Genomic DNA, 13943 nt, shown 5'->3' on the forward strand with positions numbered 1-13943 from the left:
GAATTAGGCAAGCCAAAGATTATCAGATTCTAGGAGATTAATACATGCAATAAAGATTCTGAAGGATATCAAAACTGCAGTAATTAGGCCTAGAGTAGATTTATCAGATTGAATATAAGGACTTTTGGACAGGTTACAACAGTGGTATTAGTGTGATTACATGCTCATTTTGTTGCCTCATGTCCAAAGGATCCTTTTATACAATCATTCTTGAAGGAAAAGGTCAACCTACCAGGTCTAAGATCAAACACGAAACGGTGAACATGGGAACTTTTACGAAAGATTCTAGTCCATCCGTGAACACGACAGTTTTAATTCAATGGTATGGATCCATAGCACACTGGTGAGAGCTTGAGGTGTCAACATGGTATCAAGTCGAGGCAAAGGATTTGCAATAGACAAGCTTTTACATTTCCTTTAGTTTGGATTCATGTATTATATTCCTTTATTTTCTGCATTTTTAGCTTTTGTATAGAACTTGATTTTTAATAACGCACGATGAGGCAATTTGCTTGGTAGTTTTGATTAAAAAAAAAACGTCTTAGGACAACGGTTCTTATGCCGTTTAGTCGACATTAGGCCCCCATACGCATTTTCAAACAACCACGGACTTGAATATAACGTTTTATAATGACTAAGTATGTAAATAGGATAACTCAAAACTAGTTTTTAAGTACAAATTATGGATCAGGTTTTTTCTCGAAACCCAAAACAAAGATATCCGCTTTAAACAAGGGAATTTCAAGAAACAAAGTTTCTAACTTAGTCAAATGCAAAATGGCTTTTCTTTCAAATCAAATCAGTATTTTTGGATAAAATAGACTCATCCCAGGAAGAGGACTTCTAGATCTTTACAAACTTTCCTTTTGCATAAATGATAATGGTCTCTTTTTTGACAAAAAACGCACCAAATAGATTTGGATAAAAGCAGATTTTCAAGCTACATCATTTATTTTGAAAGAGTTTAAAACAAATAAAGGGATTTTTACTTATGATACTGTTTTGGCTCAGAATGGGCCTAACTTAATGCATATTTTTAGGCTAGACACACTCGTTCAAATATAAAATGCCTTTATAAATGATTAAAGAACCTGCGCGTAATATAAAGTTTCGAATAAGACTAAAACATACCAATACGAGTCAGCCCGAACCCCGGTGTATGAGTATAAAAATAACTTACAAACAACGTTTACTTCACAGCCTACACTTATTCCTTATACATAAAAGGAAGACATTTATACTCGGATAATAAATTCGAAATTATGATACCTCTATAAATAAAGGGCATATATTCTTCCAAAATACATTATATGCATGGCTTGATTCTTTTTAAGGAAAAATAAACACGAAATAAAAGCGAGCTTTAATCAAATACTCGTACACTCGAAATTCGAAGCTCAACCATATCATATGGATCCTTAACCGGGGTGCCTAACACCTTCCCCGGGGGATCTCGTAACCTTACCTAGAACTCGAATTATGAAGGTTTTTTCAATCTGCGTTTGAATAAACCCTTCCAAAATCGATTTTCCTAATTTCCTAAAAAAAATTTGGGTGACTCTTTATCAAAACAAGTCTGAAAGAGCGTCAACGAGTTCGTAGTAGCCTTTTTGTGCCCTAAACCAGTATGAAAAAGTGAACTGTTACACTATCATATCCACAACCAGTATTCAGAAGAAAGAGGATCCATGGGTCTTTACTATTCCATATTCTGTTGGTCACCATGATTTTGCTCGTGCTTTATGTGATAATAGGGTCAGCATTAACCTCATGCCGCTTGCTATCTATAAGCAATCGGGGTTGGGAATGCCTAGACCTACCACCATGTGACTACAAATGGTTGATAGATCTAAAAAGGGGCCAGTTGGGGTTTTTGATGATGTGCTTGTTTGAGTTGGAGAATTCATTCTACCACCAGATTTCGTAATTCTTGATTGTGTTATTGATCGAGATATCCCTATTATTCTGAGGAGACCTTTCCTTGCCACGAGCAAGGCTCTTATGGATTCATAGAAGAACGAGATCAAGTTTCGTGTTAATGATGAAGAGGTGACTTTTCAGGCTAGCAAGGGAATGAAGCTACCGAGCGAAAGCATTTCCGTTATTGATGCCATTGATGTGATAGAAGAGGCTGTTGAATTTAAAATGGAAGAATAATGTTTGGGTGAGGCTCTACCAGCCATATTAGTGAACTTCGATGCTGATGATATGGAAGGTTACGTCGAGACTGTTAATTCTCTTGTGGGGTTGGGTTCCTACTCTTACGAACCAAAGAAGCTGGATCTTGATCTTGAGAACAGAAAGACTCCTCCAGTAAAGCCATCTATTGTATAGCCACCTAAGCTTGAGCTTAAGCAGCATCCTTTACATCTGAGGTATGAATTAGGTCCGAATAATACTTTGCTAGTGATTGTGTCTGCATTGTTGAATGATAAGAAGACGAATAGGTTGTTATAGATTCTGAGAGAGTATAGCCGTGAGATTAGCTGGACCATTTCTAACATTCAGTGTATTCCTTCTGGTATTTGTGAGCACAAAATTCAGCTAGAGGAGGATAGCACACCGAATGTTGAACATCAGAGGAGATTGAATCCACCCATGCAAGTGGTGGTCAAGTAAGAGATTATTAAGTGGTTAGATGCTGAAGTTTTTTATCCTATTGAAGATAGTAAATGGGTGAGCCCGGTTCAATGTGTTCTAAAGAAGGGAGGTATCACAGTGGTACCTAATGCTAAGAACGAGTTGATTCCAACTAGAACTGTTATCGGGTGGCGTGTCTGTATGGATTATAGGAAGATGAATTCTGCAACTTGCAAAGATTATTTCCCCATGCCTTTTATTGATCATATGCTTCATCGGCTGGCGGGAGGGTCATACTATTGCTTCCTAGACGTTTTCTTTCAACAAAATGTCGTTTGGTCTTTGTAATGCACCGGCTACGTTTCAACGGTGTATGATGTCTATTTTCTCGAATATGGTTGAGGACTTCTTGGAGGTCTTCATGGATAATTTTTTAGTTGTGGGTGATTCATTTAATGAATGTCTTGACCACTTGGTTCGAGTGCTGAAGAGGTGTGAGGAGACTAATCTTGTGCTTAATTGGGAGAAGTGTCATTTTATGGTGAAGGAAGGGATCATCCTCGGCCATCAAATCTCTGAGAAAGGGATTGAGGTTGATCAAGCTAAAATAGATGTCATTGCCAAGCTTCATCCACCCATCTCTGTGAAAGGAGTCCGAAGATTTTTTGGGACATGCCGGTTTCTATCGGCGCTTTATTAAGGATTTCTCCAAGATTGCTAACCCCATGTGCAAGCTTCTTGAAAAAGAGGCTAAGTTTGATTTTGATGAGAAATGCTATAAGGCGTTTGATGAGTTTAAAGAGCATCTTACTTATGCTCCTATTGTTGTTTCACCAGATTGGTCACTACCATTAGACCTGATGTGTGATACGAGCGGTTTTGTTATTGGTGTTGTGCTTGGTCAAAGGTATAATAAGATCATACCCTGATTTACTATGACAGCAAAATGCTCAATACGGTGCAGATGAATTATACTGTCACTGAGTAGGAGCTGCTTGCTATAGTCTTTGCGTTCGAGAAATTCAGGGCCTGTCTGTTAGGGTCCAAGGTGGTTGTATACACTGATCATGAAGCTTTGAGGTATCTGATGGAGAAGAAAAATGCAAAACCACAATTGATTAGATGGGTCCTCTTACTGGAAGAATTTGACTTCGAGGTAAAAGATCGCAAAGGGTCTGAAAATCAGGTTACAGAACATCTCTCATGGATTGAATAAGCTAGGACACTATCAGAGGACCTTGATATAGATGTTGCATTCCCAGATGAGAGAGTTGCAGTGGTGTCATACGGTGGCACCATGGTATGCAGATATTGCCAACTTTTTGGTGACGGGTCTTATTCCAGATGAAATCAAGATATATCAGAACAAGAAAATCTTGAGGGACTCTCATCAGTACTATTAGGATGAGCCATACTTGTTCCGAACATGCGCTGATAGTATCATTCGGCATTGTGTCTCTGAGTCGGAAGTGATTAATATTCTGAAGGCCTGCCATGACTCCCTTATCGAGGGTCATCATAGTGGAAATCGGACTGCAGCTAAAGTGCTCGAGTGTGGATATTACTAGACAATGCCTTTTCAAAGGGCAATTGCTAAGAGGCATGAGATACCTATGAATTTCGTGATGGAAGTTGAACTCTTTGATGTTTGGGGTATTGACTTCATGGGGCCCTTTGTGAGTTCCAGCGGCATGAAATACATTCTGGTGGATGTTAATTATGTTTTGCAGTGGATAGAAGAAGTGGCTTTACCCAATAATGAGGGGAAGAGTGTCATCCAATTTCTCTAGAAGAACATTTTCACTCGATTTGGCACCCCACGGGCTCTTATTAGTGATGGTGGTACGTACTTCTGTAACAAGGAATTTGCGGTACTGCTTGAAAAGTGTGGTGTTGATCATCGGCTGGCCACTCCACATCATCCTCAAACTAGTGTCCAGGTGGAAGTCTCTAATCAGAAGATAAAGAGTATCTTGGCCAAAACGGTCAATGTAAACAGAATCGAAGGGCTCGTATATATATATATATATATATATATATATATATATATATAAACTTGATGATGCTCTTTGGGCTTATAGAACAGCATTTCAAAAGCCCATTGGGACTTCTCTTTATAGGCTGGTTTTTGGCAAGGTGTGCTATCTGCCAGTCAAACTTAAACACAAGGCCTTGTGGGTACTAAAGAAATTAAACATGGACTGGGAGGAAGCAACCAAGCTGAGGTTGTTTTAGATGAATGAAATGGATGAATTCCGATACCATGCCTATGAAAGTACGGCCTTGTATGTCACGACCCACCCGGAGGGTCATGATGGGTACCCGGTGCTAACCCACCCGGGTACCTTTTATCATACATTCACATTTACATCTAGGTAGGCCACATAGCTAAATCATGCTTTCTATCCATCCATCATACTATTTCCATTGGGCAACAATACGTTTATATCACCACCAACAATTATGCCTCCAACAATGGACATAAGCCGACGAGGCTAACAAAATGATATCCAAAATATAGGCCGACAAGACCAAATACATCTAACCATATACACATGTCTACGAGCCTCTAAGGAAAGTATGTCATATCATATAGGCGGGACAGGACCCCGCCAGGCCCATAAGTATGTACACAAAAGAATAGATACCAAAGACGTAGCTCCGAATGAAATGGAGCTCCGCTTACGTAGTCCCCGAAGTAATAAAGCTATGGGTCAAGCACCGTCTCCACGGCCAACGCGGGCATGACGCGAGCGTCCACAAACAAAAGGACGTCGATCGAAGAATGTACGAGTATGTAAATCATAATCAACATCATTATAGAAGCATAGTAAACAACATAAGAGATAGCATAGGATGGGAGGTAGCAGAACCATCGTCACAAACACTTACTTGCTTTTCATAGGGACCTTCCATTTCTAATGTGTGATTGTGTACATACATCCATCTCCGTATCCGTACTCATTTACATTCCGTATCCATGTTCATATTCATATTCATTTACATATTCATGTTAATATTCATAGCATAGCCGACCATGAAGGATCGGTGTTTCACATACTCGGCCATGGCAAGGCTCGGTGAGTATACATACCTGGCCCTACCAAGGCTCAGGGTTATCCGTACCCAACTGTAGTGGTGCGCTCGCAATACATATCATACTTGGCCATATAAGCTCGGGTTTATATAATAGCCATACATAAACACATATACATGAGAGCCCATAAGCATATTTGACATCATTACTATCATCGTTTCACTACATCTATCCTTAGAGGATCACTCATCATATAAGGAATTTCATAGAATCGTAACTCAGCGAGAATCATGAGCTTTAGTAGCTTTAGAGATAGAGTCATTTGGAGGACATCATAGGCTCATGAAAGAATAGATATATGGCCAAAGAACCATTCCTTATTGAAAGAAGGGTTAGCGTTGCATACCTTTTTGTTTAGCGATTCTATCGCTTGGACGTTCTCCTTCAATGCTCGTGTTTCTACCTTCATTAGAGTTGTACTAACATTAGAAAATCGATAGCTTAGCATACTTGACTAAAGCTAGAGAAAAGTGGGCAGCATCTCCTTTATTTATACAACTTCCTCCATATCATATGTCAACTCCCAAACATCAATAATAACATTCACAACATCATAACAATAGTCTTTATTCACCTACATTATTCATATTTCTCAATTCACTTCCAATCATCCATGGTCATAGCACACTATTACGTTCACTCATATACAATATTTATCCCATGTTCTTAATGTTATTTATAACATAATAATAATCACAACATATCAAGATTCATGACTCAATCCAAGCTACTACTAAAAAATGTCACTATTCTCACATTCAAGACCCATTTTCTATCTCCTTCTACAATCCAAGTCTTCCAACTTCTCAATACCTTAAACAACATAGAAAGGCCATAAAACTTACCTTAGATGGTTTAGGAATGAACCTTGAGTGGAGATACTTCACTTGAACCAAAACCCTAGTTCCACTTCCACTTGGATTTCTTGTCTTGGGTGAACTTTAATGAGTTTCTTACACTTGATCCTAGTCTTTTGATCTTTGTTTTCTCTTGGATTTGAGTGGAATGTGCTTGGAGAAGGTTTTTGATCTCTCAATACTTGTAGAAGATGAAAAATGAAATAAAAGAACCCAAGGCATCTATTTATACAAAAATAAAAAAATCAGCTCGTCGGATACTATACGGACATTTATACAGTCCGTATAGTATTGTACGGTCCGTATAAGTGGCCGTGGTTCACCACCCTGAAAATCATCTCCCTGCTGGGAGTTATACGGACCCCTTATACGGACCGTATAAAGTTATATGGACCGTATAAGTGGTCGTATAACTCCACTTCCCTGAAATGGTTTCCGTCATTTCATTCGATCTCCAATCCTTATGGAACCTTCTTGACACTTGTTTAGCACCTCACTAAAAATCTAAGGGACATTATAACTCTTCTCCAAAATGTCATTAAGTCATCATTAACTCGGTACTCGTATACCTTGCCCTTTCTTGGTAACTTTCTTCTCTTACCTCGAATGTCTTTGAAATCTCAATGAGGATCATCAAATGCCATTTCTTACTTATCGAAATGTCGTATACTTCGTTCCCTTTGTTTGTCTATTCACTGTGCATTAACGAAAATTTTTTCGAAGTGTAACATTCTTCCCCCCTTAAGAACATTTGTTCTCGAATGTTATGTTCTCGGGGATTCTATAATAATTTTGTCAGAGTTTCCCTTGTAATATGGCACTACCATCCTATCACAACAGCCCATAATAACAATGCCTCATAGGGCCACAACATAATAGCAATAGAGTTTGGCCACACACGACCCAAATGCATAAAAAGGAAAACATACATACTTCACGATCTTGATGTCTCATCTTGGATCTCTTTCGGGGGCTGGAATAGGTGTGGGTACTTGGATTTCATATTTTCTTCCGCTTCCCATGTCATTTCTTCTCGGTTATTATTTCTCCACAAAACCTTAATTGAGGCCACTTCTTTGTTTCTAAGCCTCCGTACTTGCCTATCTAATATGGCAACGGGTACCTCTCCATAAGTCAACTTTTTTGTCACTTGAACATCATCTATTGGAACGATCTTAGTCGGATCTCCAACACATTTACGAAGCATCAAAACATGGAAAACTGGGTGAACTGACTCCAAATCAAGAGGTAGATCTAATTCATAAGCCACTTTGCCCACTTTGCGCACAATCTCATAAGGCCCAATGTACCAGGGACTAAGTTTCCCCTTTTTGCCAAATCTCATAACGCCCTTCATTGGCGATACCTTTAAGAATACCCAATCTTTCACTTGGAACTCTAAGTCCCTTCGATGATTATCCGCATAGGACTTTTGACGACTTTGGGCTGCTAATAGCCGATCATGTATGAGCTTAACTTTCTCTATGGCTTGCTGGACCAAGTCTGGCCCTATCAATTTAGTCTCTCCTACTTCAAACCACCCAATTAGGGATCTACACTTTCGCCCATATAACGCCTCGTACGGTGCCATTTGGATGCTAGAATGATAACTATTATTATAAGAAAATTCAATAAGGGGTAAGTGATCATCCCAATTACCTCCAAAATCCAACATACATGCTCGTAGCATATCCTCGAGAGTTTGAACGGTACGTTCAGCTTGTCCGTCAGTCTGTGGATGAAATGCCGTGCTAAGGCTCACATGAGTCCCCAAACCCTTTTGGAAGGACTTCCAAAAATTATCTGTAAACTGAGTTCCTTTATCAGAGATAATAGATACTGGAACACCATGAAGTCACACTATCTCTTTAATATAAAGCTTTGCATAATCTTCTGCCACATATGTAGTTCTGACTGGTAAGAAATGAGCTGACTTCGTGAGTCTATCCATAATCACCCATATAGAATCATACTTATGCCAAGAACGGGGTAAGCCTATAATGAAGTCCATGTTAATTACTTCCTACTTCCAAGTTGGAATTTCTATAGCTTGTAACAATCCGCCCGGCTTTTGGTGCGATTTTCACTTGTTGACAGTTGGGACATTGAGCTACAAATTCCGCTATATCCTTCTTCATCCCATTCCACCAATATATAGATTTAAGATCATGATACATTTTCGTTGCTCCGGGGTGGATAGAATAACGGGAGCAATGGGCTTCTCTCAATATTTAGTGGCGTAATCCTGCCACATCAGGAACACATAATCTGCCTCGACATCGGAGAACTCTGTCTCCTGCAATCTCAAATGATGACTTCTCCTTCTGAGGGAGTGTATCTCTGTAATGCATTAGCTAGGGATCTTCGTATTGTTGCTCTTTCACTTCCACTACTAGCAACGAGATTGCTGAATTCTGAATGGTAGTTCCCATGTTACCTGAGTCCACTACTCGGACTCCTAGGCTAGCTAACTGTTGGAGCTCACGAGCCATTTCTCTTTTCTCTGGCCGAATATCACACAAACTCCCCATAGATCTACGGCTAAGAGCATCAGCCACAACATTTGCCTTTTCGGGGTGATATAGGATATCAACATCATAATCTTTTAGCAATTCCAACCATCGTCGTTGCCGCAAATTTTACTCTTTCTGCTTGAAGATACACTGAAGGCTCTTGTGATCTGTATAAATATCCACATGGACAGCATATAAATAATGTCTCCACATCTTTAATGCATGAATCACTGCAGCTAATTCAAGGTCATGCGTTGGATAATTTCTCTCATGTTTCCGTAATTGCCTTGAAACATACGCAATCACCCTACCATGTTGCATCAACACACAGCCTAGCCCAATGCCTGACTCATCGCAATAAACAATATAACCTTCCAATCTCTCAGGAAGTGTCAGGACTGGGGCAGAAGTTAATCTATCCTTTAACTCTTAGAAACTGCGTTCACAAGCATCCGTCCATTGAAACTTAGCTAATTTATGGGTCAGCTTTGTGAGTGGTGCAAAAATAGAAGAAAAGCCTTCTACAAATCTCCTGTAATAACCTGCTAAGCCCAGAAAACTACAAACCTCCGTAAGAGTCGTGGGCCTTGGCCAAGTCTTCACGGCCTCAATCTTTTGGCAATCTACCTAAATACACTCGGCTAAAACAATGTGCCCCAAAAATGTCACTGAGTTCAACCAAAACTCACACTTAGAAAATTTGGCAAACAACTCTCGAGTTTGAAGAACTCTAAGGACAGTACGCAAATGATCCGCGTGTTCTACCTCGGATCTAGAATACATCAAGATATCGTCAATGAATACAATCACAAATAAATCTAGGAAGGGCCTGAACACATTGTTCATCAAATCCATAAAGACTGCCGGTGCATTAGTTAGCCCGAATGACATCACCCGGAACTCAAAATGGCCATATCTTGTTTTGAAGGCTGTCTTAGGGATATCTTCCTCCCTAACTCTCACTTGATGATACCCGGACCTTAAATCTATCTTTGAAAACCATTTGGCACCTTGTAATTGATCGATTAAGTCATCAATCCTCGGAAGAGGATATTTATTCTTAATCGTCACCTTATTCAGTTGTCGATAGTCAATACACATCCGCAAGGAGCCATCTTTCTTTCGGACAAACAATACGGGTGCTCCCCACGGGGAAGAACTAGGTCTAATAAAGCCTTTCTCAAGAAAGTCCTTCAATTGTTCTTTCAACTCTTTCAACTCTACGGGAACCATTCTATAAGGTGGAATAGATATAGGCTTGGTATATAGCAACACATCAATAGCAAAATCAATCTCCCGCTCTGGAGGGAGGCCTGGAAGCTCTTCCGAGAACACATCCGGGAATTCATTCACCACGGGGACTGACTAAAGAGTTGGCGGTTCAGGTTTGACATCTTGAACTCAAACTAGATGATAAATGTAACCTTTTGTGATCATTTTCCTTGCCTTTAGATAGGAAATAAACCTACCTTTTGGTGACGCAGTATTCCCTTTCCATTCTAAAACTGGTTCTCCCGAAAATTGAAAACGAACCATTTTCATTCTACAATCAACATTGGCATAGCAAGAAGCCAACCAATCCATGCCCATAATAACATCAAAATCCACCATTTTTAACTCATGTAAGTCAATCATAGTACGATGGTCACAAATCACAACTACACAATTTCTATATACTCGGCTAGCTATTATCGAGTCACCAACGGGTGTAGACACCTCAAAAGGTTTGATCGACTCCGGTTTGACTCTAAACTGACCTGTAATATATGGAGTAACATATGACAATGTCCTGCCCGGATCTATCAGAGCATATGCATCATGAGAAAATACTGATAATATACATGTGACAACATCAGGAGAAGACTCAAGATCTTGGCGTCCAGCCAAAGCATAAATACGGTGCAGAGGACTGCTAGAACTAGGGACTCTCCCTCTGCCTCTACTATGGCCGACTGGAGCATGTGAACCTGGCCTCATAGGGCGTATAGATGATGAAGATCCGGCTACCAACCCTGAAGGCTGGGTCCTACCTCGACCACCAACCGAGGGGCAATCACGCATAATATGGCCTGGCTGACCACATGAATAGCAAACCTCTGAACCTAATCGGCACTGGCCCCAATGTAACTTCCTACACTGGGAACATCATGGCACGGGTGGCCTCGCCTGACTCGAATCACCTCTAAACTGTGAACCGAAAAAACTCTGACTCAGCCCGGAATGAACAGATCTATTAAATCTCTGGCCTGTAAACTGTGGAGGCGCACTAGTCATAGAATGGCCTGGGTGCCTAGAAAACTACTGTCGGTGCCTGCCTCTAAACTCACTCGTCGGAGTCGAAGATCTAGCCCTCTTGTTATACCCTCTATCATGCTCACGCTCACGCTCACTTCTTTGTTGTCGTTGGCTTTCTTCTAAATTCTGAGCGTGGGCCTGAATGCATGACATATCCATGTTATCATAAAGGGACGCAGTCAAGCGCCTATCCATCAAATGTGGCCCTAAGCCTCTCACAAATCGGTGCACTCGGTCACCCATATCCGCTACCATGGCCGAAGCATACCTAGCCAAGGAATTAAAGCAGAGACTATACTCTAAAGCACACATGCTTCCTTGCCTCAAATTCAAGAACTTATCGGCTCTAGCTTGCCGAACCTCATGAGGCAGGTAATGTCGGAGGAAGGCATCTACAAATTCTTGCCATACCGAGGGAGGTGCATTAGCTCCCCGTGAAGCCATCCAAACCGTGTACCAATGAATTGCGACATCCCTCAATCTATAGGGTGCTAACTCCACCAATTCAATGTCCGAAGCATGCATCAACCGAAGTGTCCTCAACATTCCATCAATAAAATTTTGAGGGTCCTCCTCCGGCTTTGATCCAAAGAATTTCGGAGGGTTCAAGCTAATGAAATCACGGGCCCTTGCACTAACAGCCCTATCACCTTGCCCTGTACCTTGCCGCTGAATCTTGGCGGCAACCAATTGAGTAAGCAAATAAATGGCCTCTTTTACCTCTTGGCCTGAAGCATCCGGTGGAGGAGCTGAAGGTGCTGGAGCTGGGGCTGAGGCTCCCTCATGCTACTCAGAAATAGGAACCGAATGAGAGGATTGAGATTCGAGCCGTTACGGGACTCACTTTTTCTACAACCGTTGGCGGTGCTCTTTCACCCGCTTTTCGCCTTGTTTTTACCCTTTTGGGCTACCGTAGCCTTTCTCTTTCACAGCATCTCGAAATACATAACACACGGTTAAGGAAAAAGTTCTTATGTCATAGCTCTATCGCACGATCTTATGAAGAAAGAAGATCATTCATTCCTAAAATGCCCGCATCCTCTCGTTTATAAGTGTGGCACGCAACACACCCATAACCAAGACTCTGCTGGACATGGCTCGTAGACATACCCTAGGACAGAACTGCTCTGATACCACTTTTGTCACGACCCAACCGGAGGGTCATGACGGGTACCCGGTGCTAACCCACCCGGGCACTTCTTATCATACATTCACATTTACATCTAGGTAGGCTACATAGCTAAATCATGCTTTCTATCCATCCATCATACTATTTCCATTGGGTAATAATACGTTTATATCACCACCAACAATTATGCCCCCAACAATGTACATAAGCCGACGAGGCTAACAAAATAATATCCAAAATATAAGCCAACAAGGCCAAATACATCTAACCACATACACATGTCTACGAGCCTCTAAGGAGAGTATGTCATATCATATAGGCTGGACAGGACCCCGCCATGCCTATAAGTATGTACACAAAAGAATAGATACCAAAGATGTAGCTCAGAATGAAATGGAGCTCCGCTATGTAGTCCCTGAGTAATAAAGCTATGGGTCAAGCTCGTCTCGGCAGCGGCATGACGCAGCGTCCACAAACAAAAGGACATCAGTACAAAGAATGTACTGAGTAGGTAAAGCATAATCAACATCATTATAGAAGCATAGTAAACAACATAAGAGATAGCATAGGATGGGAGGTAGTAGAACCGTCGTCATAAACACTTACTTGCTTTTCATAGGGACCTTCCATTTCTAATGCGCGATTGTGTACATACATCCGTATCCGTATCCGTATGCGTATCCGTACTCATTTACATTCCATATCCATGTTCATATTCATATTCATTTACATATTCATGTTCATATTCATAGCATACCCGACCATAAAGGATCGGTGTTTCACATACTCGGCCATGGCAAGGCTCGGTGAGTATACACACCTGGCCCTACCAAGGCTCAGGGTTATCCGTACCCAACTGCAATGGTGCGCGCGCAATACATATCATACCCGTCCATATAAGCTCGGGGTTATATAATAGCCATACATAAACACATAAACATGAGAGCCCATAAGCATATTTGACATCATTACTATCATCATTTCATTACATCTATCCTTAGAGGATTACTCATCATATAAGGAATTTCATAGAATCGTAACTTAGCGAGAATCATTGTCACGACCCAACCCCGTAGGTCATGACTAGGGTCCGAATTGGACACTCATACGTACCTGATACTCAAAATTAGCATACTAAACTTGCATAAATATAAATGATCACATATAGGCTCAGATTAACGCATAATAGGCAACATATGTCACAAAAGCCGGCGAGACTGTCGTAAAGTACATGGCATGTCAAAATACGCATATGCAGCCGACAAGGCTGCCACGGCGGGTAGGACCGCCCAAACATAAAACGTACGAACATATCTGTACAGGAACAACCATAACCCACATACATGTCATGGACCTCTCGCGTAACAACATAATCATATGACGGGACGGCCCCCGCCGTACCCCTGAATGAATATATACATATGCGACGGAAAAGTATATATACCAAATATGAGCTCCGGACGAAGGAGCAC

At 41.0% G+C, this 13943-nt stretch overlaps 1 protein-coding gene across 1 annotated transcript; it reads left to right on the forward strand.

The window, feature by feature from the left end:
* Window positions 1-2974: 2974 nt before the first annotated feature.
* On the forward strand, window positions 2975-3983 carry LOC132042931 (uncharacterized). Its single transcript, XM_059433440.1, has 4 exons — window positions 2975-3223; window positions 3363-3487; window positions 3607-3736; window positions 3843-3983. The coding sequence occupies exons 1-4, from the start codon at window positions 2975-2977 to the stop codon at window positions 3981-3983; spliced, it is 645 nt and encodes a 214-aa protein (XP_059289423.1).
* The last annotated feature ends 9960 nt before the right edge of the window (window positions 3984-13943 follow it).

The sequence above is a fragment of the Lycium ferocissimum genome, unplaced genomic scaffold, assembly GCF_029784015.1.
Source record: "Lycium ferocissimum isolate CSIRO_LF1 unplaced genomic scaffold, AGI_CSIRO_Lferr_CH_V1 ctg19207, whole genome shotgun sequence".
In the NCBI taxonomy this organism is placed as follows: domain Eukaryota; kingdom Viridiplantae; phylum Streptophyta; class Magnoliopsida; order Solanales; family Solanaceae; genus Lycium; species Lycium ferocissimum.

Excerpts from the sequence above, each read along its gene's own strand:
- LOC132042931 (XM_059433440.1), top strand. The coding sequence starts at position 2,975 with ATGGTTGAGGACTTCTTGGAGGTCTTCATGGATAATTTTTTAGTTGTG. Across the intron at positions 3,224-3,362 it reads AGCTTCATCCACCCATCTCT|GCGTTTGATGAGTTTAAAGA; the intron begins GTGAAAGGAGTC and ends AAATGCTATAAG. Across the intron at positions 3,737-3,842 it reads TGGAAGAATTTGACTTCGAG|ATGAGAGAGTTGCAGTGGTG; the intron begins GTAAAAGATCGC and ends TTGCATTCCCAG.